The following is a 25115-nucleotide window of genomic DNA, read 5'->3' on the forward strand; positions in this document are numbered from 1 at the left end:
TTTAGCTGTCCGTGCATGCTGGGAGTTGTCTCTAGGACAGTGTTTCCCTACCAGCTTTTGCAAAACTACAACTCCCAGTATGTCTGGACAGCCAAAAACCTGTCTACCTTCTCCAGAGGATCCACACTGTCCCTGAAAGGTGAATCAAGGCTGTCCTCTTATCTCACCAGCCTTTGGCTGTCTGTGCATGTTGGGAGTTGTCTCTAAGACAGTGTTTCCCAACCAGGGTACCTCCACCTGTTGCAAAACTACAACTTCCAGCATGTCGGACAGGCAAAGGCCTGTCTGCAACCTGCAGAGGATTCACACCTCCCCTGAAAGGTGAATCAAGGCTTCACCCTCTTACTCAGCAGCCTTTTGCTGTCCTTGCATGCTGGGAGTTGTAGTTTTGCAACAGCTGGAGGCACCCTGTTTAAAAACACTACCCTAGGAGATGTCTTAGATAGAATGTATGTTTCCTTTATAACATATACTGGATTCCACATCACATATATGAACTTTTCGAGACATTTTTGCAGGCCGGTCATTACACGTGAAGAACTGTCCTGGCTGGTCTCTTTAATGCCTCGGATGCTGAAGGTTCTAAACTGATTTCATGGGTTCTTAAAGGGGTACTCCAGAGAAAGTTCTACAGATTTGTAAATTACTTCTATATAAAAATCTTAATCCTTACAGTACTTATCAGCTGCTGTATGCTCCACAGGAAGTTGTGTAGTTCTTTCCAGTCTGACCACAGTGCTCTCTGCTGACACCTCTGTCCATGTCAGGAACTGTCCAGAGCAGGAGAGTTTTTCTATGGGGACTTGCTTCTGCTCTAGATAGTTCCTGATATGGACAGAGGTGTCAGCAGAGAGCACTGTGGTCAGACTGGAAAGAACTACACAACTTCCTGTGGAGCATACAGCAGCTTATAATCATTTTTTTATAGAAGTAATTTACAAATCTGTATAAGTTTATGGCATCAGTTCATTTGAAATGTTTTTTTTTTTTTTACCCCTTTAATCGGCTAATTATGTTCATCGCTTTGCGCTCTATCCGTTGCAGTATGGGGGACTCTCCGTTATACTCGGTCATACAGACAGGGACAGTCCTAAACTAACGGCACCCTTAATAACCTGTCTTACTAGTTCTGACTCGTTGTCACCGCTGCTTACAGTGTATTTGTCTCCGCAGGTAATGACCTCTTTCTAGTTGCCGTTCATGAACTCGGCCACGCCTTGGGTTTGGAGCACTCCAACGATCCCAGCGCCATTATGGCTCCTTTCTACCAGTATATGGAAACACATAACTTCAAGCTCCCCCAGGACGATTTACTGGGAATTCAAAAAATTTATGGTAAGTGTTCACACGTTACATAGTCAATTGGATCAATAACAAAACATCGCCATAGTGACTGTTTGGAATAAGCCATTGTGCATTGTGGCCCCAGTTTGGCCATGATGAGATTGTAATTGGTATTTTTCAGCAGTTCTCCCTGAACTGAGCCCCATACACTACACACAGATCAATGGGGATATTCTGCCCTCTAATTCCTCTCTATCAACGGTGGAGGACATTATACAGCAGTAATAAGCAGAGGCAAGCAGATGTTATGCTCCATTATTTCTCTCTGTCAGCATGGAGGACATACAGCAGTAATGAGCAGTGTAATCTGTAAATCTAGCACTGGGCTGAGGTAACACACTTACTAGAAGCAGCATCAGTGTGTATGTGTGTCTGCCTCTGTCTGTCTCTGCAGCCGCACCTCCTCCCTTTCCCATCCTCATGGACTTCTATGGACAGCTATAACCTGATTATTTTGCATCTCTATATTATAGGTGAATTAAAGGGGTACTCTGCCCACAGACATCTTATCCCCTATGCAAAGTATAGTGGTTAAGATGTCCGATCGCGGGGGTCCTGCCACTGGGACTTGTATTAAGCATTTTTGTCTAATAATTTATATTAAGTTTCTTCTATTCACTTGTTCTATGCAGAATTTGTTGAACTGACAAGGGTGTATTTAGAGCATACTTCCATTTTATATAATGCTTTTTTATAATCCTGCCCGACTTTGTTCCATTAACACTTCATATTGGTGACAGGGTGATATTAGAGCAGTCACTGCTGTTATTGAGCCCCCTCCATAAAGCCCAGATCAGGGGCAGGACCAGAGCGGGTGTTTGCCTGTAGACTTAGTGCTCAGATCAGGGGCAGGACAAGAGCGGGTGTTTGCCTGTAGACTTAGTGCTCAGATCAGGGGCAGGACCAGAGTGGGTGTTTGCCTGTAGACTTAGTGCACAGATCAGGGGCAGGACCAGAGCGGGTGTTTGCCTGTAGACTTAGTGCACAGATCAGGGGCAGGACCAGAGCGGGTGTTTGCCTGTAGACTTAGTATACAGATCAGGGACAGGACCAGAGCGGGTGTTTGCCTGTAGACTTAGTATACAGATCAGGGACAGGACCAGAGCGGGTGTTTGCCTGTAGACTTAGTGCACAGATCAGGGGCAGGACCAGAGCGGGTGTTTGCCTGTAGACTTAGTGTACAGATCAGGGGCAGGACCAGAGCGGGTGTTTGCCTGTAGACTTAGTGCACAGATCAGGGGCAGGACCAGAGCGGGTGTTTGCCTGTAGACTTAGTGTACAGATCAGGGGCAGGACCAGAGCGGGTGTTTGCCTGTAGACTTAGTGCACAGATCAGGGGCAGGACCAGAGCGGGTGTTTGCCTGTAGACTTAGTGCACAGATCAGGGGCAGGACCAGAGCGGGTGTTTGCCTGTAGACTTAGTATACAGATCAGGGACAGGACCAGAGCGGGTGTTTGCCTGTAGACTTAGTGTACAGATCAGGGGCAGGACCAGAGGGGGTGTTTGCCTGTAGACTTAGTATACAGATCAGGGGCAGGACCAGAGCGGGTGTTTGCCTGTAGACTTAGTGTACAGATCAGGGGCAGGACCAGAGCGGGTGTTTGCCTGTAGACTTAGTATACAGATCAGGGACAGGACCAGAGCGGGTGTTTGCCTGTAGACTTAGTATACAGATCAGGGACAGGACCAGAGCGGGTGTTTGCCTGTAGACTTAGTGTACAGATCAGGGGCAGGACCAGAGGGGGTGTTTGCCCTTAGACTTAGTGCTCAGATCAGGGGCAGGACCAGAGCGGGTGTTTGCCTGTAGACTTAGTATACAGATCAGGGACAGGACCAGAGCGGGTGTTTGCCCGTAGACTTAGTGTACAGGGGCAGGACCAGAGCGGGTGTTTGCCTGTAGACTTAGTGTACAGATCAGGGGCAGGACCAGAGCGGGTGTTTGCCTGTAGACTTAGTGTACAGATCAGGGGCAGGACCAGAGCGGGTGTTTGCCTGTAGACTTAGTGCACAGATCAGGGGCAGGACCAGAGCGGGTGTTTGCCTGTAGACTTAGTGTACAGATCAGGGGCAGGACCAGAGCGGGTGTTTGCCCTTAGACTTAGTGCTCAGATCAGGGGCAGGACCAGAGCGGGTGTTTGCCCATAGACTTAGTGCACAGGGGCAGGACCAGAGCGGGTGTTTGCCCGTAGACTTAGTATACAGATCAGGGGCAGGACCAGAGCGGGTGTTTGCCCGTAGACTTAGTATACAGATCAGGGGCAGGACCAGAGCGGGTGTTTGCCTGTAGACTTAGTGCACAGGGGCAGGACCAGAGCGGGTGTTTGCCTGTAGACTTAGTGCACAGATCAGGGGCAGGACCAGAGCGGGTGTTTGCCCGTAGACTTAGTATACAGATCAGGGGCAGGACCAGAGCGGGTGTTTGCCCGAAGACTTAGTATACAGATCAGGGGCAGGACCAGAGCGGGTGTTTGCCCGAAGACTTGGTTTACAGAGGACACAATGACGTGGGATCAGAATCCATTGTAATAATGGGATATTTATAGATCTCATAGGTTGGAGTCTAAAGGAGTGTGGGGGTTTATTGATAGCAGGGATGGTGTATGTCTGGAGCAGTAACCAAGGGCCGCAGGCTACACGTGGCCTGTGCTGCCTCTAGAGGCAGGTGACTTTACATCACCTGAGAGCACTCACCCCTGCTCTGCTCTCTCTACACAGGGCCTCTTCCGCCATCTTGTGGATTTCTTCTCCCAGCCATCCCCTCAGAGCCCGGTTACCATGTGCCCCCCCTACTCATACTACTGATACCTAATGGTTCCCTTGTATCACCAAAGTGTCACTGACCCCTTGTCCCTCACATAGCCTGTGTCATGTGATGTTCTCCTCCCCTCCCTGCTGACTCCTCCCCTACAGGGAGGCCTTTCCTGCCCCAAACTTTATTCTCTATGGTGAAAACATTGCTGAGCGCTGACCCCCACTAATCATAGGGGATAACTTTGTACCCCTATTAATATTGGCACCAGAGTGCCCCCATTATTAATATTGCCAGCATAGTGCTCCCATTATAAATAATGCCATCAGAGTGCCCCCTTTATTATTGCCAGCAGAGTTCCCCCATTATTATTATTGCCAGCAGAGTACCCCCATTACTATTACTGCTAGCAGAGTTCCCCCATTATTATTACTGCCAGCAGAGTGCCCCCATTACTATTACTGCCAGCAGAGTTCCCCCATTATTATTATTGCCAGCAGAGTGCCCCCATTACTATTATTGCCAGCAGAGTGCCCCCATTACTATTATTGCCAGCAGAGTTCCCCCATTATTACTATTGCCAGTAGAGTTCCCCCCATTATTACTATTGCCAGTACAGTGCCCCATTATTATTATTGCCAACAGAGTGCCCCGATTATTATTATTATTGCCAGCAGTGTCCCCCATTATTATTATTGCCAGCAGAGTGCCCCCATTATTATTATTGCCAGCAGAGTGTCCCCATTATTATTATTGCCAGCAGAGTGCCCCCATTATTATTATTGCCAGCAGATTTCCCCATTATTAGTATTGTCAGCAGAGTGCCCCCATTATTATTATTGCCAGCAGAGTGCCCCCATTGTTATTATTGCCAGCAGAGTCCCCCCATTGTTATTATTGCCAGCAGAGTGCCCCCATTATTATTATTGACAGCAGAGTGCACCCATTATTATTATTGTCAGCAGAGTGCCCCCATTATTATTATTGCCAGCAGAGCGCCCCATTATTATTATTGCTAGCAGTGTGCCCCCATTATTATTATTGCCAGCAGAGTGCCCCCATTATTATTATTGTCAGCAGAGTGCCCCCATTATTATTATTGTCAGCAGAGTGCCCCCATTATTATTATTGTCAGCAGAGTGCCCCCATTATTATTATTGCCAGCAGAGTGCCCCCATTATTATTATTGCCAGCAGACTGCCCCATTATTATTATTGCTAGCAGTGTGCCCCCATTATTATTATTGCCAGCAGAGTGCCCCATTATTATTATTGCTAGCAGTGTGCCCCCATTATTATTATTGCCAGCAGAGTGCCCCCATTATTATTATTGCCAGCAGAGTGCCCCCATTATTAGTATTGCCAGCAGAGTGCACAGCGTTAATCTTGCATTTCATCCATAAAAGCCATAAACGCTTTTGACGAGCCCCGGAATAAAAGTCTCAGATGGTAAATTACTGGCGATTTGTGTAACAGCGAATATACCGTGCGGCGCAGCAATCAGACACTCGCCAACACGCAGGGAACTGCACCACCGATTGGTCTCCATTAGTTTCTTGTTCCACTATGTCAGGAAATTACAACCTCCATGTAAAATCTTTCTTAGTCACCGCCGGTGCGGGGTTGTTTAGGTGAGTAACATTGTATTTGGATGAAGCAGCCGTATTCTCTAATCTCATACGGCCCCATAAATCTTCTTATTCGCCTGATTTCTTCCTCTGAATCTAAGGAAGGGTTCACACAGCGCAATATGTTTTCACCTGTGAAAATGGGATGCCAGGCTCTATCTGTATACTGCTGCTCTCTCTATAGGGTCAGGATATATAGTAGTTATACTCCTCCCCTCCAGCTCTATCTGTATACTGCTGCTATTACTATGGGATCAGGATATATAGTAGTCATACACCTCCCCTCCAGCTCTATCTGTATACTGCTGCTATCTCTATGGGATCAGACTATATAGTAGTTATTCACCTCCCCTCCATCTCTATCTGTATACTGCTGCTATCTCTATGGGATCAAGATATATAGTAGTTATACACCTCCCCTCCATCTCTATCTGTATACTGCTGCTATCTCTATGGGATCAGGATATATAGTAGCTATACACCTCCCCTCCAGCTCTATCTGTATACTGCTGCTATCTCTATGGGATCAGACTATATAGTAGTTATTCACCTCCCCTCCATCTCTATCTGTATACTGCTGCTATCTCTATGGGATCAAGATATATAGTAGTTATACACCTCCCCTCCATCTCTATCTGTATACTGCTGCTATCTCTATGGGATCAGGATATATAGTAGCTATACACCTCCCCTCCAGCTCTATCTGTATACTGCTGCTATCTCTATGGGATCAGACTATATAGTAGTTATACACCTCCTCTCCAGCTCTATTTGTATACTGCTGCTGCTATCTCTATGGGATCAGAATATATAGTAGTTATTAGGGATCGATTTTTAGGGCCGATACCGATAATCTGCAACCTTTCAGGCCGATAGCCGATAACTTATACCGATATTATCAGCTATGCTATCAGCAATGAACTGCAGCGGCATTTGCGGGGCCAGAGACCGCCGCCAGCTTCTCTCCCCCTGCCTGTCCTGGGGTCTTCCCTCATCCAACCACCACCGCCGCTGCCCCATTGCCTCCCCCATCCCTGGTTTTATAATTACCTGTTCCCTGGGTCCGCGCTACTTCTGGCTCCGGCGGCGTCCTGAGCTGTCACTGTGCGCACGTTGAGGACGTCACTCGTCATTGCGCTGTGCAGCGAGCAGGACGCAGCAGGAGCCAGAAGTAGCGTGGACCCCAGGCCCCGGGAACAGATAATTATAAAACCGGGGATGGGGGAGGCAATGGGGCAGCGGCGGCGGCAGTGGTCTCGGCGTGGTCTCTGGCCGGGGAGGCGGGGGGCATTGTATTATCAGCATATCGGCAAGGTAATTGCCGATACCAATAATGTCCAAAATCGTGAATATCAGCCGATAATATCGGCCAAGCCAATAATCGGTCGATCCCTAATAAGATGGGATCAGACCATTCACAATAGATGACACCAGTATATAGATAAGATGGGATCTGACCATTCACAATAGATGACACCAGTATATAGATGGGATCAGATCATACACAATAGGTGATACCAGTATATAGATAAGATGGGTTTAGACCATTCACAATAGATGACACCAGTATATAGATGGGATCAGACCATTTATAATAGATGACACCAGTATATAGATAAGATGGGATCAGACCATTCACCATAGATGTCACCAGTATATAAATAAGATGGGATCGACCATTCCCAATAGATGATACCAGTATATAGATAAGATGGGATCCGACCATTCACAATAGATGACACCAGTATATAGATGGGATCAGATCATACACAATAGGTGATACCAGTATATAGATAAGATGGGTTTAGACCATTCACAATAGATGACACCAGTATATAGATGGGATCAGACCATTTATAATAGATGACACCAGTATATAGATAAGATGGGATCAGACCATTCACCATAGATGTCACCAGTATATAAATAAGATGGGATCGACCATTCCCAATAGATGATACCAGTATATAGATAAGATGGGATCCGACCATTCACAATAGATGACAACAGTATATAGATAAGATGGGATCAGACCATTTACAATAGATGACACCAGTATATAGATAAGATGGGATCAGACCATTCACTATGGAGAACACCAGTATATAGATAAGATGGGATCAGACCATTCACAATAGATGACACCAGTATATAGATAAGATGGGATCAGACCATTCACAATAGATGACACCAGTATATAGATAAGATGGGATCAGACCATTCACAATAATTGTCACCAGTATATAGATAAGATGGGATCAGACCATTTACAATAGATGACACCAGTATATAGATAAGATGGGATCAGACCATACACAATAGATGACACCAGTATATAGATAAGATGGGATCAGACCATTTACAATAGATGACACCAGTATATAGATAAGATGGGATCAGACCATACACAATAGATGACACCAGTATATAGATAAGATGGGATCAGACCATTCACAATACATGACACCAGTATATAGATAAGATCAGATCAGACCATTCACAGTAGATGATACCAGGCTGTCCGGGCATGCTGGGTGTTGTAGTTTTGATACATCTGGAGGTCCGCAGTTTGGAGACCACTGTATTAGAAGCAAGCACCTTGGTTTCTTCAGGCCTCATTAATCTGCCCGGTGTGAACTCGTCCTTGTGACTTTTCATTCATTTTTATAAAATACATTTTAGGAAATTACGTTTTTTTTCTTCTCCGTATAAAAGCTTCCTGTTGTATTTCCCCGTATTTTTAACCCTACGTTATCAATCCCTTTTACATTTTACCACGATGGCGACGATCCGCCGTGTCTGCGCTCGCTCGGGGATCTGCTTCTTTACCCCAAACCTGAACCGACTGTAGTTTGGAGGAGGCAGTAAATTCTGCGTTGATCTAAACGCAGTCGCTGTGGATGACAAGGTGTAGACGGCTTCACATTACCGGAGCTGCCAGCGCGCTTATTAATGGCGAGATCCCTCACGCTCCAGCGACTGCCGGCAGCGGCCCAGAATATCAATGCGCGCTCTACCGGATATCTGGAGCGCCGCCGCACATCTCTCTAAACCTCCGGACGTCAGGGGAAATGCATTTCACTATATTTATTGACGCCATGCGCCAAAGGTTGCCTATTTTTCTCACCATTCAGTTATTTATTTTTTCTCTTTTTCAAGGTTAAAAACTCTCGCAATTTGGCGCACTTGATTTAACCCCTTAAGGACTTTGGACTTAAAAGTACCTTCTGATGACCTGGTACTTTGCGCACCAGGACACTTACACCCTGTACATAAAGCGAGCACCGGAGCCGCGTTGTCTTCATTGATCAGGCATCTGAGGAGTTTATGCCGGACATCAGCGCGATCGCACTGATGTCCGCCATAAACTCCTCAGATGCCTGATCAATACTGATCACAGTATCTGCGGAAATGTGGCAGCTATGATGGTTTATCGGATCACCCGCGGCATGGATCAGATGAGTCAAGATGGCGGACGGAGGTCCCCTCACCTGCCTCCGCCCACTCTCCCGGGGTCATCTTCTCTGGTCTGTCTTATAGAAGACCAGATAAGTAGATCGCCGATAATACTGATCAGAGATATGTATACTGAACAGTATAAGCAATCTATTGATTGCTATACATAGTCCCCTATGGACCTAATAAATGTGAAATAAATTTTAAAAATAAGTAAAAAAATAAATAAATTTATAAGCCCCTCCCCAAATAAAAATGTTAATCTTTCTTTTTTCCCATTTTACCAAAAAAATTTGTAAAAAAAATTTGTAAAAAAAATATAATGTTAATCATCGCGCATGGTGAACATAAATAAAAAAAATTATAAAGTGAAAAAATAAAAAATCCAAGATTGCTGCTTTATGGTCACATTGCATTCCAAAAAATAATTAATAAAAAACTATTAAAAAGTCACATATATGCAAACGTGGTACAAAAAAATTAAATTAAAATAAAGATCACGTCGCAAAAAATTACCCTAATACAGGCCCGTGTACGGAAAAATAACAAACTTATAGGTGATCAAAATACCCCATTCCTACAGGTATTAACCCCTCCACCACCATAGATAAGCAAATCTGAAATTAGTTTAACCCTTTAAGGACGTAGGACGTAAATGTTCGTCCTGACGCGCTGTGGATGAGGATGTGCTCGCATCATGCAATGCAAGGTCGCGGCTGCTATGAGCAGCCAGGGACCTGCCGGTAATGGTGGACATCAGCGATCGCGCTGATGTTGGCCATTAACCCCTCAGATGCCATGATCGATACATATCACAGCATCTGCGGCAATGAGGCGCATTAACAGGGTGATCTGATCGCCCGCGGCACTGCTGCCGGGAACCAATCATCCGAGATGGCAGACGGAGGTCCCCTCACCTGCCTCCGTCCATCCCCCGGCGTCTTCTTCTCTGGTCTGAGATCGAGCAGACCAGAGCAGAAGATCACCGATAATACTGATCAGCGCTGTGTATATGTATAACAATGAACAGTATTAGCAATAAAATGATTGCTATAAATAGTCCCCTATAGGGACATAAAAAGTGTAAAAAAAAAAGTTTAAAAAGTTAAAATAAATGTGAAAAATCCCCTCCCCCAATAAAAATGTAAATCGTCCCTTTTCCCATTTTACTCCCAAATAACGTTAAAAAAAATTAATAAGCATACAGTATTTGGTATTGCCGTGTGCGTAAATGTCTGAACTATTTAAATATAATGTAAATTATTCTGTATGGTGCACGGTGTAAAGGTGAAAAAAAAAAATCACATCACATTGATCACATCACAATCCAAAAAGAAAATTATAAAATGCAATCGAATAACAAAAAAAAACAAAAAACTACAGATCACAAATTAAATGACCCTTATACCGCCCGTATACGGAAAAATGTGAAAGTTATTCCGAGCGCTGGGCACCTCTTTCGTGCCTCCTTCGATGGATTTTGTCCTCACGTTGCGCAGGTACACGCAGCCTCCTGATCACATAACAGATTTATGGTGGTGCTCTGTTGGCCCACGCAGCCCCATGATTCTTATGTAAACCAACGTGACTGCCAACACAGCCAACCCGACCAGCCCGTCTGACTCACCGAGACGACACAGATTGTCCTAGCGCAAATCTGTTTATGTAACAAACACATGTCAAGGACTCAAAGGTTCAGATACAGAGACGAGAAACTTAGGAAATATGTTCAGCTTCTCCATCGGGAACCATCATGGCCGCTTTCAGAATCAAAAACTTGTCACATCTTGGCAAAACATTAACCTTTCTAACAAACTTAATAAAAAATAATCTTCTGTTTATAAAACTCATTGCTTTAGTAAAAAGACCACTAGGGGTCTCCATGCCATCCAGAACAGCCTGTCCAGCGCATTCCGGTACAAAGTACTATCAATCTGTGCTCACTCCTGTCCTGTCAGACTGCAGCATGAAAACAGAGAGGGAGGGGTTACGGAGCAGCCTTCAGTGATTGGATAAAGAGGCCCAGAGAGGAAGGGGTTACAGAGCAGCCTGCAGTGATTGTGTGAAGAGACCAGAGAGAAAGGGGTTACAGAGCAGCCTGCAGTGATTGGATGAAGAGACCAGAGAGAAAGGGGTTACAGAGCAGCCTGCAGTGATTGGATGAGGAGACCAGAGAGGAAGGGGTTACAGAGCAGCCTGCAGTGATTGGATGAGGAGACCAGAGAGGAAGGGGTTACATAGCAGCCTGCAGTGATTGGATGAGGAGACCAGAGAGGAAGGGGTTACAGAGCAGCCTGCAGTGATTGGATGAGGAGACCCAGCACAGCACAGCAGACTCAGGGAGGAAGTGAATGCATGGTGAGTGAGGGCGGGCTCAGTGCTTGCCTTGGACACACCCCTTCCTGAGCAGACAATGTTAGAATGAGTGAGCAGCAGAACAGAGGGATTTGTGAGCCAAATAGACAAGTGAGACACATAAGAGACAAGTAAAGGATCTGCAGGACCCAGTGATGACTATACAGCATATAGCAGAGACTATACCGTAAGATGAAATCACTGTACTTACCTGCTATTCCTATTATAGTCAGTATTCTACATAGAAATTAAAGGTGCGGCCAGAGGAGCTAACGAGTGACTTCTATAATGATGTCATCAGAGATTCCAGGAATTGGCTCTGAAATGCGTCAGATTGATGGACATCCAAGATGGTTTCCAGTCAGGACAATGGTGCAGAATGCACGGAGTTAAATATGGAATAACAATGTATTTAACCGCAATATCTGTTTTTTCCTCTTTCCAGGTCCCCCCGCCGAAACACTAGAGCCCACGCGCCCTCTACCTACACTTCCACCGCGCAGGATACAGTCCACGTCCGAACGAAAGCACGAAAGACAACCAAGGCCTCGCCCTCCGTCCGGAGAGAAGCCTTCCCATCCCGGCAACAGGCCCAATATATGCGATGGGAATTTTAACACGGTCGCGCTTTTTAGAGGAGAAATGTTTGTGTTTAAGGTACGGTATGTAAGGATGCGCAAAACATATGTATATACATAAAAAATAAAAATAATATATAAATATATATATATAGATAGATCGATAGATAAATAGATATAGTTAAATATTTAAATTATATGTGTGTGTTTTATGTTAACAGGTTTAAACACTTTTGCACATCATACACTGTAACGACCGGTCACGTTAACGCTATTGTTTCATATTGAAATAAGTGTTTTGAGTTATATGTTATACAGCAATGGTCTCTGAACCAGATGTTGCAAAACTACAACTCTCAGCATGTCTGCCTCCTCCAGAGGATCCACACTGTCCCTGAAAGGTAAATCAAAGCTTCCCTCTCATCTTATCTCTTAGTGCAGTGGTCTTCAAACTCTTAGTGCAGCAGTCTTCAAACTCTTAGTGCAGCGGTCTTCAGGCTTTTACAAAACTACAACTCCCAGCATGCCCGGACAGCAGTTGGCTGTCCTGGCATGCTGGGAGTTGTAGTTTTGCAACAACGTGAGGGCCACAGTTTGACCACTGCACTAAGGGAGATGATAACGGAGAAGCCTTTATTTACCTTTCAGGGACAGTGTGGACCTCCAGCTGTTGCAAAACTACAACTCTCAGCATGTCTGCCTCCTCTAGAGGATCCACACTGTCCCTGAAAGGTAAATCAAAGCTTCCCTCTCATCTTATCTCTTAGTGCAGCGGTCTTCAAACTCTTAGGGCAGCGGTCTTCAAACTCTTAGTGGAGTGGTCTTCAGGTTTTTGCAAAACTACAACTCCCAGCATGCCCGGACAGCCGTTGGCTGTCCGGGCATGCTGGGAGTTGTAGTTTTGCAACAACATGAGGGCCGCAGTTTGACCACTGCACTAAGGGAGAGGATAACGGAGAAGCCTTTATTTACCTTTCAGGGACAGTGTGGACCTCCAGTTGTTGCAAAACTACAACTCTCAGCATGTCTGCCTCCTCCAGAGGATCCACACTGTCCCTGAAAGGTAAAAAAAAGGCTTCTCTGTTATCCTCTCCCTTAGTCCAGTGGTCAAACTGCGGCCCTCACGTTGTTGCAAAACTACAACTCCCAGCATGCCAACGGCTGTCCGGGCATGCTGGGAGTTGTAGTTTTGCAAAAGCCTGAAGACCGCTGCCCTAAGAGTTTGAAGACCGCTGCCCTAAGAGTTTGAAGACCGCTGCCCTAAGAAGTTGAAGACCGCTGCACTAAGAGATAAGATGAGAGGGAAGCTTTGATTTACCTTTCAGGGACAGTGTGGATCCTCTGGAGGAGGCAGACATGCTGAGAGTTGTAGTTTTGCAACAGCTGGAGGTCCACAATGTGAAGAACACTATTATACAGTATCTCTGATTAAAGAAAGTGATGGTGAGAAAACTTGGTGCATATTTTCATGTCAAGAACTTTGCGTTCTCTCGATTATAAATACGAAGCCTAGAATTTTGCGCCATCCTTATTGAATCGCCCTGTAGATACAGACATAAATACATAATGGGGGAGACCTCTATATTAACCCTTTAGTTTACTTCTACATAATAAACATTTGGTATATACATAAAGTACACCCGAGTGCGGTTTACAAAACTCATATGTTATTGAGAGACAGTTCAGGCTCCCGGAATGTTTTGCGCAGCCATATGGCGTTTATTTTTTTTTATAATTTTATTTTTACATTGTTTTTTTTTTTCATTATTTCGTGGCTCCTTTTCCACGTGCCAATTCAAACAATAAGGGGGAGTTTATGTGTTAGTGCCAGGATGGTCCCACTCCTCTCCAGTCACCGCGATGGCCTCCAGATATCTTACTCATTTATTTACACGGTTCCCTTCAGATTTCCTGATGTAAAGTGACATCATTGCGAACGCTCAGTAACATTTATACCAAGGATTATCTGTATAGAAGGATATGATGTGACTAGAGCCGCGTTATGTGTGGGACTCCGTGGTTACGTTGTACACAGAATATATTTTGCTATTTATCTGTTTTAAAATTCTTGCCCCGGGCTCCGCTATGGCAGGTTGGCATTACTGCAGACAGGGGCATCACTACCTGTAACTCATCCAAATCCATCATCTGACCCGTCACAAGCTGTCTGGGAAGTCTGTACGTTTTCACTTCCATGTCCACAAATTAAAGAAGCACTATGGGAATAATTATTTTACATATAGATAGATTATTATTACTATTATTTATTTTTCCTTTCTTTTTTATTTTTATTTATTTATTTTTTTTATCATCATTTTTCCTTCTTTTAATATTATTATTATTATTATTATTATTATATATTATCTAAATTCATCATCTGACCCGTCACAAGCTGTCTGGGAAGTCTGTACGTTTTCACTTCCATGTTCACGAATTAAAGAAGTATAATTATTTTACATATAGATAGATAGATAGATAGATTATTATTATTATTATTATTATTATTTATTTTTCCTTTCTTTTTTGTTTTTATTTATTTATTTTTTTATCATAATTTTTCCTTCTTTTTTGTATTTTTATTTATCTCTTTATTATTATTATTATTATTATTATTATTATTATTATATATTATCTAAATCCATCATCTGACCTGTCACAAGCTGTCTGTGAAGTCTGTACATTTTCACTTCTATGTCCACAAATTAAGGAAGCGCTATGGGAATAATTATCTTACATATGTATATACATATATATATATATATATATATATATATATATATATATATATATATATATATATATATATAATTATTATTATTATTTATTTTTCCTTTCTTTTTATTTATTTTTTTATAATCATAATTTTTCCTTCTTTTTTTTTTATTTATCTCTTTTTTTTTATTATTATTATTTTTATAATTATTATTTTTCCTTCCTTTTTTATACTTTTATAATTATTATTTTAATTTCTTTTTTATTTTATTATTTTTTTAATAATTATAATTAGGTCCTGTGAGTGCGTCATTCTTTGTTCCTCCACGCATGATATTTGCCTCACTATATTAGTGTCAGCACTGCTGCAGGTCCCGTATTTGGTTCCCACCCTGTCAGCTTGGTCCTCATGTATCCAGCTACACCTGTGCTCCTGTGCCGGCTACTGCACTCCTTCTGTTTGCTATAATTATAATGATGTTTTTTCTTTTCTTTTTTTCGTTTAATTTTATTTATAATTTTCTTATAATTATTTTTTTTATTTTATTTTTTTATTTTTATTAATTCATTGCCTATATAGGGCAGCCTAGGCTATTATTAAAGAGTTATGTAACATGATCAGTGCCCCCCAATGACTTATGTGACATGATCAGTGCCCCCCAATAACTTATGTGACATGATCAGTGCCCCCAATGACTTATGTGACATGATCAGTGCCCCCCAATGACTTATGTGACATGATCAGTGCCCCCCAATGACTTATGTGACATGATCAGTGCCCCCACCAATGACTTATGTGACATGATCAGTGCTCCCAATGACTTATGTGACATGATCAGTGCCCCCCAATGACTTATGTCACATGATCAGTGCCCCCAATGACTTATGTGACATGATCAGTGCCCCCCAATGACTTATGTGACATGATCAGTGCCCCCCAATGACTTATGTGACATGATCAGTGCCCCCAATGACCTATGTGACATGATCAGTGCCCCCCAATGACCTATGTGACATGATCAGTGCCCCCCAATGACTTATGTGACATGATCAGTGCCCCCCAATGACTTATGCAACGTGATCAGTGCCCCCCAATGACTTATGCAACGTGATCAGTGCCCCCCAATGACTTATGCAACTTGATTAATGCCCCCCAATTACTTATGTGACATGATCAGTGCCCCCCAATGACTTATGTGACATGATCAGTGCCCACCAATTACTTATGTGACATGATCAGTGCCCCCCAATGACTTATGTGACATGATCAGTGCCCCCCAATGACTTATGTGACATGATCAGTGCCCCCAATGACTTATGCAACGTGATCAGTGCCCCCCAATGACTTATGCAACATGATTAATGCCCCCCAATGACTTATGTGACATGATCAGTGCCCCCCAATGACTTATGCGACGTGATCAGCGCCCCCCAATGACTTATGCGACATGATCAGTGCCCCCCAATGACTTATGTGACATGATCAGTGCCCCCCAATGACTTATGTGACATGATCAGTGCCCCCCAATGACTTATGTGACATGATCAGTGCCCCCCAATGACTTATGTGACATGATGAGTGCCCCCCAATGACTTATGTGACATGATCAGTGCCCCCCAATGACTTATGTGACATGATCAGTGCCCCCAATGACTTATGCAACGTGATCAGTGCCCCCCAATGACTTATGCAACATGATTAATGCCCCCCAATGACTTATGTGACATGATCAGTGCCCCCCAATGACTTATGCGACGTGATCAGCGCCCCCCAATGACTTATGCGACATGATCAGTGCCCCCCAATGACTTATGTGACATGATCAGTGCCCCCCAATGACTTATGTGACATGATCAGTGCCCCCCAATGACTTATGTGACGTGATCAGTGCCCCCCAATGACTTATGCGACGTGATCAGTGCCCCCCAATGACTTATGTGACATGATCAGTGCCCCCGAATGACTTATGTGACGTGATCAGTGCCCCCCAATGACTTATGTGACATGATCAGTGCCCCCCAATGACTTATGCAACATGATTAATGCCCCCCAATGACTTATGTGACATGATCAGTGCCCCCCAATGACTTATGTGACATGATCAGTGCCCCCCAATGACCTATGTGACATGATCAATGCCCCCTAATGACTTATGTGACATGATCAATGCCCCCCAATGACTTATGTGACATGATCAGCGCCCCCCAATGACTTATGTGACATGATCAGTGCCCCCCAATGACTTCTGCGACATGATCAATGCCCCCCAATGACTTATGTGACATGATCAGTGCCCCCTAATGACTTATGTGACATGATCAGTGCCCCCACCAATGACTTATGTGACATGATCAATGCCCCCCAATGACTTAAGTGACGTGATCAGTGCCCCCACCAATGACTTATGTGACATGATCAGTGCCCCCAATGACTTATGTGACATGATCAGTGCCCCCACCAATGACTTATGTGACATGATCAATGCCCCCCAATGACTTATGTGACGTGATCAGTGCCCCCCAATGACTTATGTGACGTGATCAGCGTCCCCCAATGACTTATGTGACAAGATCAGTGCCCCCCAATGACTTATGTGACATGATCAGTGCCCCCCAATGACTTATGTGACATGATCAGTGCCCCCAATGACTTACGTGACATGATCAGTGCCCCCACAAATGACCTATGTGACATAATCAGTGCCCCCAATGACTTATGTGACATGATCAGTGCCCCCCAATGACTTATGTGACATGATCAGTGCCCCCCCAATAACCTATGTGACATGATCAGTGCCCCCCAATGACTTATGTGACATGATCAGTGCCCCCCCAATGACTTATGTGACATGATCAGTGCCCCCAATGACTTATGTGACATGATCAGTGCCCCCCAATGACTTATGTGACATGATCAGTGCCCCCCAATGACTTATGTGACATGATCAGTGCCCCCCAATGACCTATGTGACATGATCAGTGCCCCCAATGACTTATGTGACATGATCAGTGCCCCCCAATGACCTATGTTACATGATCAGTGCCCCCCAATGACTTATGTGACATGATCAGTGCCCCCCCAATGACTTATGTGACATGATCAGTGCCCCCCAATGACTTATGTGACATGATCAGTGCCCCCAATGACCTATGTGACATGATCAGTGCCCCCCAATGAGCTATGTGACATGATCAGTGCCCCCCAATGACTTATGTGACATGATCAGTGCCCCCCCCAATGACTTATGTGACATGATCAGTGCCCCCCCCAATGACTTATGTGACATGATCAGTGCCCCCCAATGACTTATGTGACATGATCAGTGCCCCCCAATGACTTATGTGACATGATCAGTGCCCCCCAATGACTTATGTGACATGATCAGTGCCCCCCAATGACTTATGTGACATGATCAGTGCCCCCCAATGATTTATGTGACATGATCAGTGCCCCCCAATGACTTATGTGACATGATCAGTGCCCCCCAATGACTTATGTGACATGATCAGTGCCCCCCAATGACTTATGTGACATGATCAGTGCCCCCCATTGACTTATGTGACATGATTAATATACATTTTCCTGTTTTTCCCTGTCTTTTCCAGGATCGGTGGTTTTGGCGCCTTCGTAATAACAAGGTACAGGAAGGATACCCAATGCAAATCGAACAGTTCTGGAAAGGACTCCCACCAAAAATAGATGCCGCTTACGAAAGATCAGACGGGAAATTTGTCTTCTTCAAAGGTACTTTCTGCGAATGATTCTAAACCTGCAAAACGTGACTGTATAACATGGGTGGATGAAGATCGCCCTGTGCCCCCCAAACCTTCACTAGTGAGGTCTGATGGAGAGCTTGACCATTTGGAGCAGCATTTCCCAACCACTGTGCCCCCAGCTGCTGCCAAACTACAACTCCCAGCAGTTCATTTACCAAAGTCTTGGCCAATAGGTTTCTCATTACCCTGCAATTTGCTGTCCACTGCCTGTTGTTAGGCTCAGGATGGAACACAGGAAGTGAGGGGGTGGGGCTTAGTTAGTGCTATGTGCAGGAGAGGGGAGAAAATTTGGTCTGTCTGTAATTGCAAACTGTGAGCCTGTCTGCCTCCTCCAGAGGATCCACATTGTGCGTAAAAGGTAAAATAAGGAATCCCCTCTAATCTCTGACCACCCATAATGTTTTAGACAGCTGGTCCTTGCATTCATACTAGTGTGTAAACAGTGCTGCCTCCTTAAAGGGGTCTCCTTAAAGGATACTGAACTTATCCCCTATCCAGAGGTCGGACATCCTGTGATCCTGTACAGAGCCTGTCCTACTTACCTGTCCTTGGCACGCTCTGTAACCCACCGGGCCATCTCTTGCCCATGTCCAAGAAGGTGGGGCTGGAGCATGCCAAGGACAGGTAAGTAGCCGAAGTCCCATACAGGAGATCACAGGGGACCTCAGCTGTCAGACATCCTTCCGGATAGGGGATAAGTTCAATTCACCGGACTACCCTTTTTTTAATGTAATTCCCCCTCCCCCTCCATTTAGTCTACAGACTTGTCAGCAGCAGCAGTTCAGTGCTTAGTGTAACCATTTCCTTCCTGTTCTCCTACTGTTTGTTTCCTTTTCTTCACACTCCATCTATAGTGCTGTACTGTAAGTTATCCCCCAGCACAGGGCAGCCTTTTCAGTCCAGTGGTCTTTCTACAGCACTATGTCATGGCATAGCAAAGAGGAGTATGTTGTGCTTTACTGTGAATGGCCAGACAAGTAAGGGAAGGTAGTAACTGTGTGAGTGCTTGCATTAAATGTTAATTCCCTTATTTGGTTCACAACATAGGAGACAAATACTGGGTTTTTAAAGAAGTTACAGCAGAACCCGGGTACCCGCACAGCTTGGTGGAGCTGGGAAGTTGTCTCCCCCGGGAAGGTATCGACACAGCTCTGAGATGGGAACCAGTCGGCAAAACCTACTTCTTCAAAGGGGACAGATATTGGAGATACAACGAGGAGAAGAGGACGGCCGATCCTGGTTACCCCAAATCCATAACGGTCTGGAAAGGAATCCCGGAAGCACCGCAAGGAGCCTTCGTGAGCAAAGAAGGGAGTAAGTACTGACGTCAATACTGAGAAGACGCGATAAAGGAAATGCCAGATACCTGTTTACTACATTGAGTTTATTACGTTTTTATTATAAAAAAAAGTGTAGGATTTCTAAAAAATGTATTTGACGGTTTTACTTTTAGGGTGTTTTTTTAATTAAAATGTTACTTACTTTAGTTTAATAGTTATTATCTTTCACCTAAGACACAATCTCCAAACTGCAGCCCCCAAATGTTGCAAAACTACAACTCCCAGCATGCCCGGACAGCCATTGGCTGTCCGGGCATACTGGAAGTTGGAGTTTTGCGACAACTGAAGGGCCACAGTATGGAGAACACTGACCTGAAGCAAATCATCCAGTCAGTCAGTGACCACCCTAAATTGTCATATGTATAGTGGTCCCTCAACATACGGTGGTAATTAGTTCCATTCGTTACTTGAATCCATTGTATGTTGAGAGATCCGTGCAATAATAATAATATAGGAAGTTATATTCACTTGTCCCCTCCCCTCCGGACCGTCACCGCTGCCCTGGATTGTCGCTCTACATCGCTGTCATCACGTCGCTATGCACGCCGCTCCTATTGGATGACGGGACGGCGTGCGCGGCGACGTGATGACGATGAAGGAGAGCGCCGGCCATGCAGCGGAGCCCGAAGAGGATGGTCCGGAGCGTCGGGGACAGGTGAGTGACACTCACTGGACCACACGGGGCACCTTAAACAGCTATCCGGCGGCAGGTGAAGCAGTCTGCGGTGCCTGATAGCCATTTATGCGATGGCCACGACATAAAAAAGCATCATATGTTGAAATTATCGAATGTTGGGGCCATCGTAGGTTGGGGGATCACTCTATATTATGGCTATTATTGCGTTTATGGAAGTAAATATTGCAATATAATAAACAAATGGTGAAATCCCCCCCCCATTTCATATCCAGTCTCCCACATGTCATGTTCACCCCCCCCTTCATTTCATGTCTATCCCCCCATTTTATCTCTCTCCGAACTATGTCATATCCAATCCCCCCCATGTCATGTCCATCACCCCCCGAATCATGTCCAATCCCCCCCCATGTCATGTCCATTCCACCCTCTATTTCATGTCTAACCCACCGTTTCATGTCCAAGTCCCCCATTTCATGTCTATCAACCCCCATTTCATGTCTATCCCCCATGTCATGTTCAACCCCCCCCCATTTTTCGTCCACCCCCACCCCATTTCACGTCTATGCCCCCCATTTCACGTCTATCCCCCCATTTCCCGTCTATGCCCCCATGTCATGTCCATCCCCCATTACATATCTGTCCCCATATTATGTCTAACCCCCCATTTCACTTCTATCCCCCAATTTCACATCTATCCCCCCCTTTTTCATGTCAATCCCCTCATTTTATGTCCAGTCCACCCATTTCTTATCTGTCCTCCGTTAAAAGTCCATTTCCCATTTCATGTTCTTCCCCCCCCATTTCATATCTGTCTTCCCCATTTTATGTTAATCCCATTCAATATGGTGCAGGTTAAACCTGATAAAAAACCCTGATGCTCACCCAGCCCCGCTCCCATGTTGGTCAGCCGCAGATCCCATTCTCTTCTGAGCGGTCCTCGTGTCTTCTGTGTTTCCTTCTCCAGACACAAGCAGCTGGTTGTAGGACCTTCCCGCTCAGGCAATCACTGGCCACAGTGGTGTGGTGTCTCCAACAATGATTGGCTGAGCCGGAAGGTCCTGCAACCATCTGCTTGTCCCTAGAGAAGAAAGTACAGAAGACACAGAGACTGATCGGAGGAGAACAACAGGGGAGCGGGTCTATGTAGGCTTCAGTTTTTGTTATTTTTTCAGGAAATAGTCATATGGGTGTAAACTTAATTTTAGTAATGCGAGTGATGCTGGGCGGGGTTATATGTTCAGGGGGTGTGTATTAGGCAGACACGCCCCTCACTGTAAAACATTCACATCCCTAAGGCTCTTAACACCTATTAAATACACTCTATTCTATGGTCAAACATTGTTGACCATGTATAAATCCCATGACTAATGTAATCTTTTGGTTGAAACAATTAAAGGGGTACTCCGCCTCTAGACATCTTATCCCCATCTAATGGCCACCATGCCCCCTCCCATAGACTTGCATCGAGGGGGGGTGGTGTGACATCACGAGGGGCGTGGCCATGATGTCACGACCCCCCGCCGCCTGCTCCAAGCGCTTGGAACAAAATTTTCCAAACGCTGGAGCAGTGGAGTACCCCTTTAAGGCAATACCGAATGTGTTGTTTTACTACTTTTACACCAACAAAAAAAAACACTGGGGGAAATTTAATAAAATGAATTGTTACATTGAACTTTGGCGGACAGATTGGAAACGCGCCAGTTTATCACAGTAGCGGTAAGGACTCAGACATAATAAATGATAATCTTTATTTGGGACAACGCGTTTCGAGAGAATAGTTCTGTCTTCTTCAGGTCCATCTTCCTGATTAAAAGAGAATTATTCCCTCGAAACAAGTTGTTCTAAATAAAGATCATCCTTCAATATTTTATTCAGTGTCTGCGATCATCCCTAGTCCTGAGCCGGGACAAGACCTTTCACCTCTGACTGGTCTGGGTTGCGCGCAGTGGCCAAACACTACATTTAAAATTATACGCACTATTATGTGTTGAGCCCTGAGACCAACACCCCAAGGTAAACAATTTGTCTGCGTTTCTCTTAATATCGGTTACAGCACCAGGTTGCATTCCCGCTTGTTTGTTTTTTTCCTCCCCACATTTCCTACATTATTGCGGTTAAAAAACAGCTCAGGCAAGATGGCAGCCCCAGCTGTAATAGGGTCGGGTCACATGTCGGCGCATCCGAAACGTGAAATACACTGTGGATACGCTTCGGGTGACCCTACCCTTAAAGGGGTATTCCGGCTTTATACATCTTATCCCCTATCCAATGGATGTATGATCGCAGGGGTCCCGCCGCTTGTGACCCCCGCGATCTCGGACCCCCCGGCATTCTGTGCGGGCCCTGCATCCAATACGGGGACTTGACGTCACAGCCATGCCCCCTAGTGATGTCATGCCACGCCCCCTCCATTCATGTCTATTGGAGTTGGCGTGATGTGAATGGAGGGGCATGGCCGTGACGTAACCTCTCCATTTCAGAGGCAGCACCCGGGGGCTGCACCGAGATCGAGATGTGTTATTGGCAGTAAGTGGCTACAGCCTGTGCGGGAGGCATAAAGTTGCGCTTGGCTAGTGATTGTACTCATGAAGGTGCATGCAAAAGTAACCAGACCCCCTGCGCGCTCCCCGACCAAGTAACCAGACCCCCTGCGCGCTCCCCGACCAAGTAACCAGACCCCCTGCGCGCTCTCTGACCAAGTAACCAGACCCCCTGCGCGCTCCCCGACCAAGTAACCAGTTCTTTCCTGATGTAATGCTGGATCTTTGTCTTCCGCAGCTTATACTTATTTCTATAAGGGGAAGGAATACTGGAAATTCGATAACCAGAAGCTGTCGGTGGAAATGGGCTACCCGAGGTCAATAGTAAAAGACTGGATGGGCTGCAACCAAAAAGACGTGGACAACAGCAAAGACCGCCACCTGCCGCACGACGATGTGGACATCATGGTGACGATAAACGATGTGCCAAGCACCGTAAACGCTATCGCAGTGGTCATCCCTTGTATATTGTCCCTGTGCATCCTGGTCTTGGTATATACTATTTTCCAATTTAAAAACAAAGGCGTACAACAAAACGTTACCTACTACAAACGGCCGGTGCAGGAATGGGTATGACAGGAGCGGGAACGCTTTCTTTAGTTTCTATGAGGGCTAACAGGATACCTGGGATCCAAAAGTCCACTGGTCAGACTGGAAACAGACGTTCGGCGATGATGATGGCGGCGGCGGCCCCGGTTTTTACAAGCAAAGGGGGAGACCTTTACGGTAAACAGAGATGGCCTTACACAATGGAGCCTCTTTCATTCTTACTGCCTCATACTTGTATCTTTTCTAGTGTGCCATTTCCTCGGTCCACGCCGAGTAACTTGCTTGTAATTTTTTCTTCAAAAACAAAAAAAAATAATAAAAATAAAAAAATAAAAAATAATAATACGACTTTAGCTGAGAACTTGTCTCGAAACCAGCTTTTTCTTCATCAAAGTCGGATACTTTAAGACTTTGTTTCTTAAATCTTATTTGAGCAGAAAGAGATCAAGCACACAAAAGGCGGAGAACAGTCACGGAAGGTCTTTTAGAACAAAAGTCCCGTACGGCACGCCACTTTAATGCACAAAGAGGAACTCACCATTTGTTTTTTTGTTTTTTTTGTTCAATCCCTGCTGGTCAGAATTATTATTATTACATAAACAAAAGTTGTTAACTATAGATTATTGAATTGGCATTCTCTGCCTGCGTTCATGAATAGTTGTTGCGAATCATAAAAGGAAGATTTTCCTCGGTTTACCGTCTTGTGTGAAGCCGAGGACGGAGATTCGAAAAAATGAAAAAAAAAAAAAACGTTCACCCATTGACAATGTTTGGTAAATGTCGTACTCATGTAGAAACCTGAAAACAGAAAGTGAAATAAAACGAAAAAGAAAAAAAAAATTCTATATATTCCAATGGTATTGCTGAATGTGTAAGAGAACGGTTAAGTACAGTAACTAGTAAGAAAACATCGAAATCCCGTAAATTCTCATACTGGAAAACTGTAATATGTTATTATGATGATTTATTCATTTATTTCATTTTTTTTAATTGCCTGAGTTTGAATAATAAATTCTTTGCTCTCTAGGACTTTCAATTCTTGAAAAAAAAATTATTTCACGTTTGTAAATTTTGTTTATTTATTTTTACTAAATTGGTCAAAAGGGAAACGGAGATAAAAAGAATGGAAAAACATTTATATTTATACTTCCTGTTCTGCAAATTAATTTAGCGCATGTACTTGTGTACGTGCTGAGGGATTTACAGCCGTATTTACGTTTTTATTCATTTGAAATTCATCATTTTGTCTGAATCCAATGAAAGGGGTACTCCGGTGGAAAACGATTTTTTGTTCTAATCAACAAGTGTCAGAAAGTTCTACAGATTTCTAAATTACTTCTATATAAAAATCGTAATCCTTCCAGTACTTATCAGCTGCTGTATGCTCCACAAGTTACATAGTTACATAGTTAGTACGGTTGAAAAAAGACATACGTCCATCAAGTCCAAC

General features: G+C 44.5%; 1 protein-coding gene across 3 annotated transcripts in view; it reads left to right on the top strand.

Moving 5' to 3' along the window:
• Nucleotides 1–24703, top strand: part of MMP24 (matrix metallopeptidase 24) — a 199881-nt gene extending 175178 nt beyond the window's left edge. For all 3 annotated transcript variants that reach the window (XM_056548362.1, XM_056548363.1, XM_056548364.1), the window contains exons 5-9: nucleotides 1174–1335; nucleotides 11978–12189; nucleotides 18429–18567; nucleotides 19647–19913; nucleotides 23355–24703. In XM_056548362.1, coding sequence (XP_056404337.1) covers nucleotides 1174–1335; nucleotides 11978–12189; nucleotides 18429–18567; nucleotides 19647–19913; nucleotides 23355–23692 — 1118 coding nt within the window. In that variant the 3' untranslated portion in view covers nucleotides 23693–24703. The remainder of the gene's footprint in view (nucleotides 1–1173; nucleotides 1336–11977; nucleotides 12190–18428; nucleotides 18568–19646; nucleotides 19914–23354) is intronic.
• Nucleotides 24704–25115: the final 412 nt, after the last annotated feature.

Source organism: Hyla sarda, chromosome 12 (assembly GCF_029499605.1).
Source record: "Hyla sarda isolate aHylSar1 chromosome 12, aHylSar1.hap1, whole genome shotgun sequence".
Lineage (NCBI taxonomy): Eukaryota > Metazoa > Chordata > Amphibia > Anura > Hylidae > Hyla > Hyla sarda.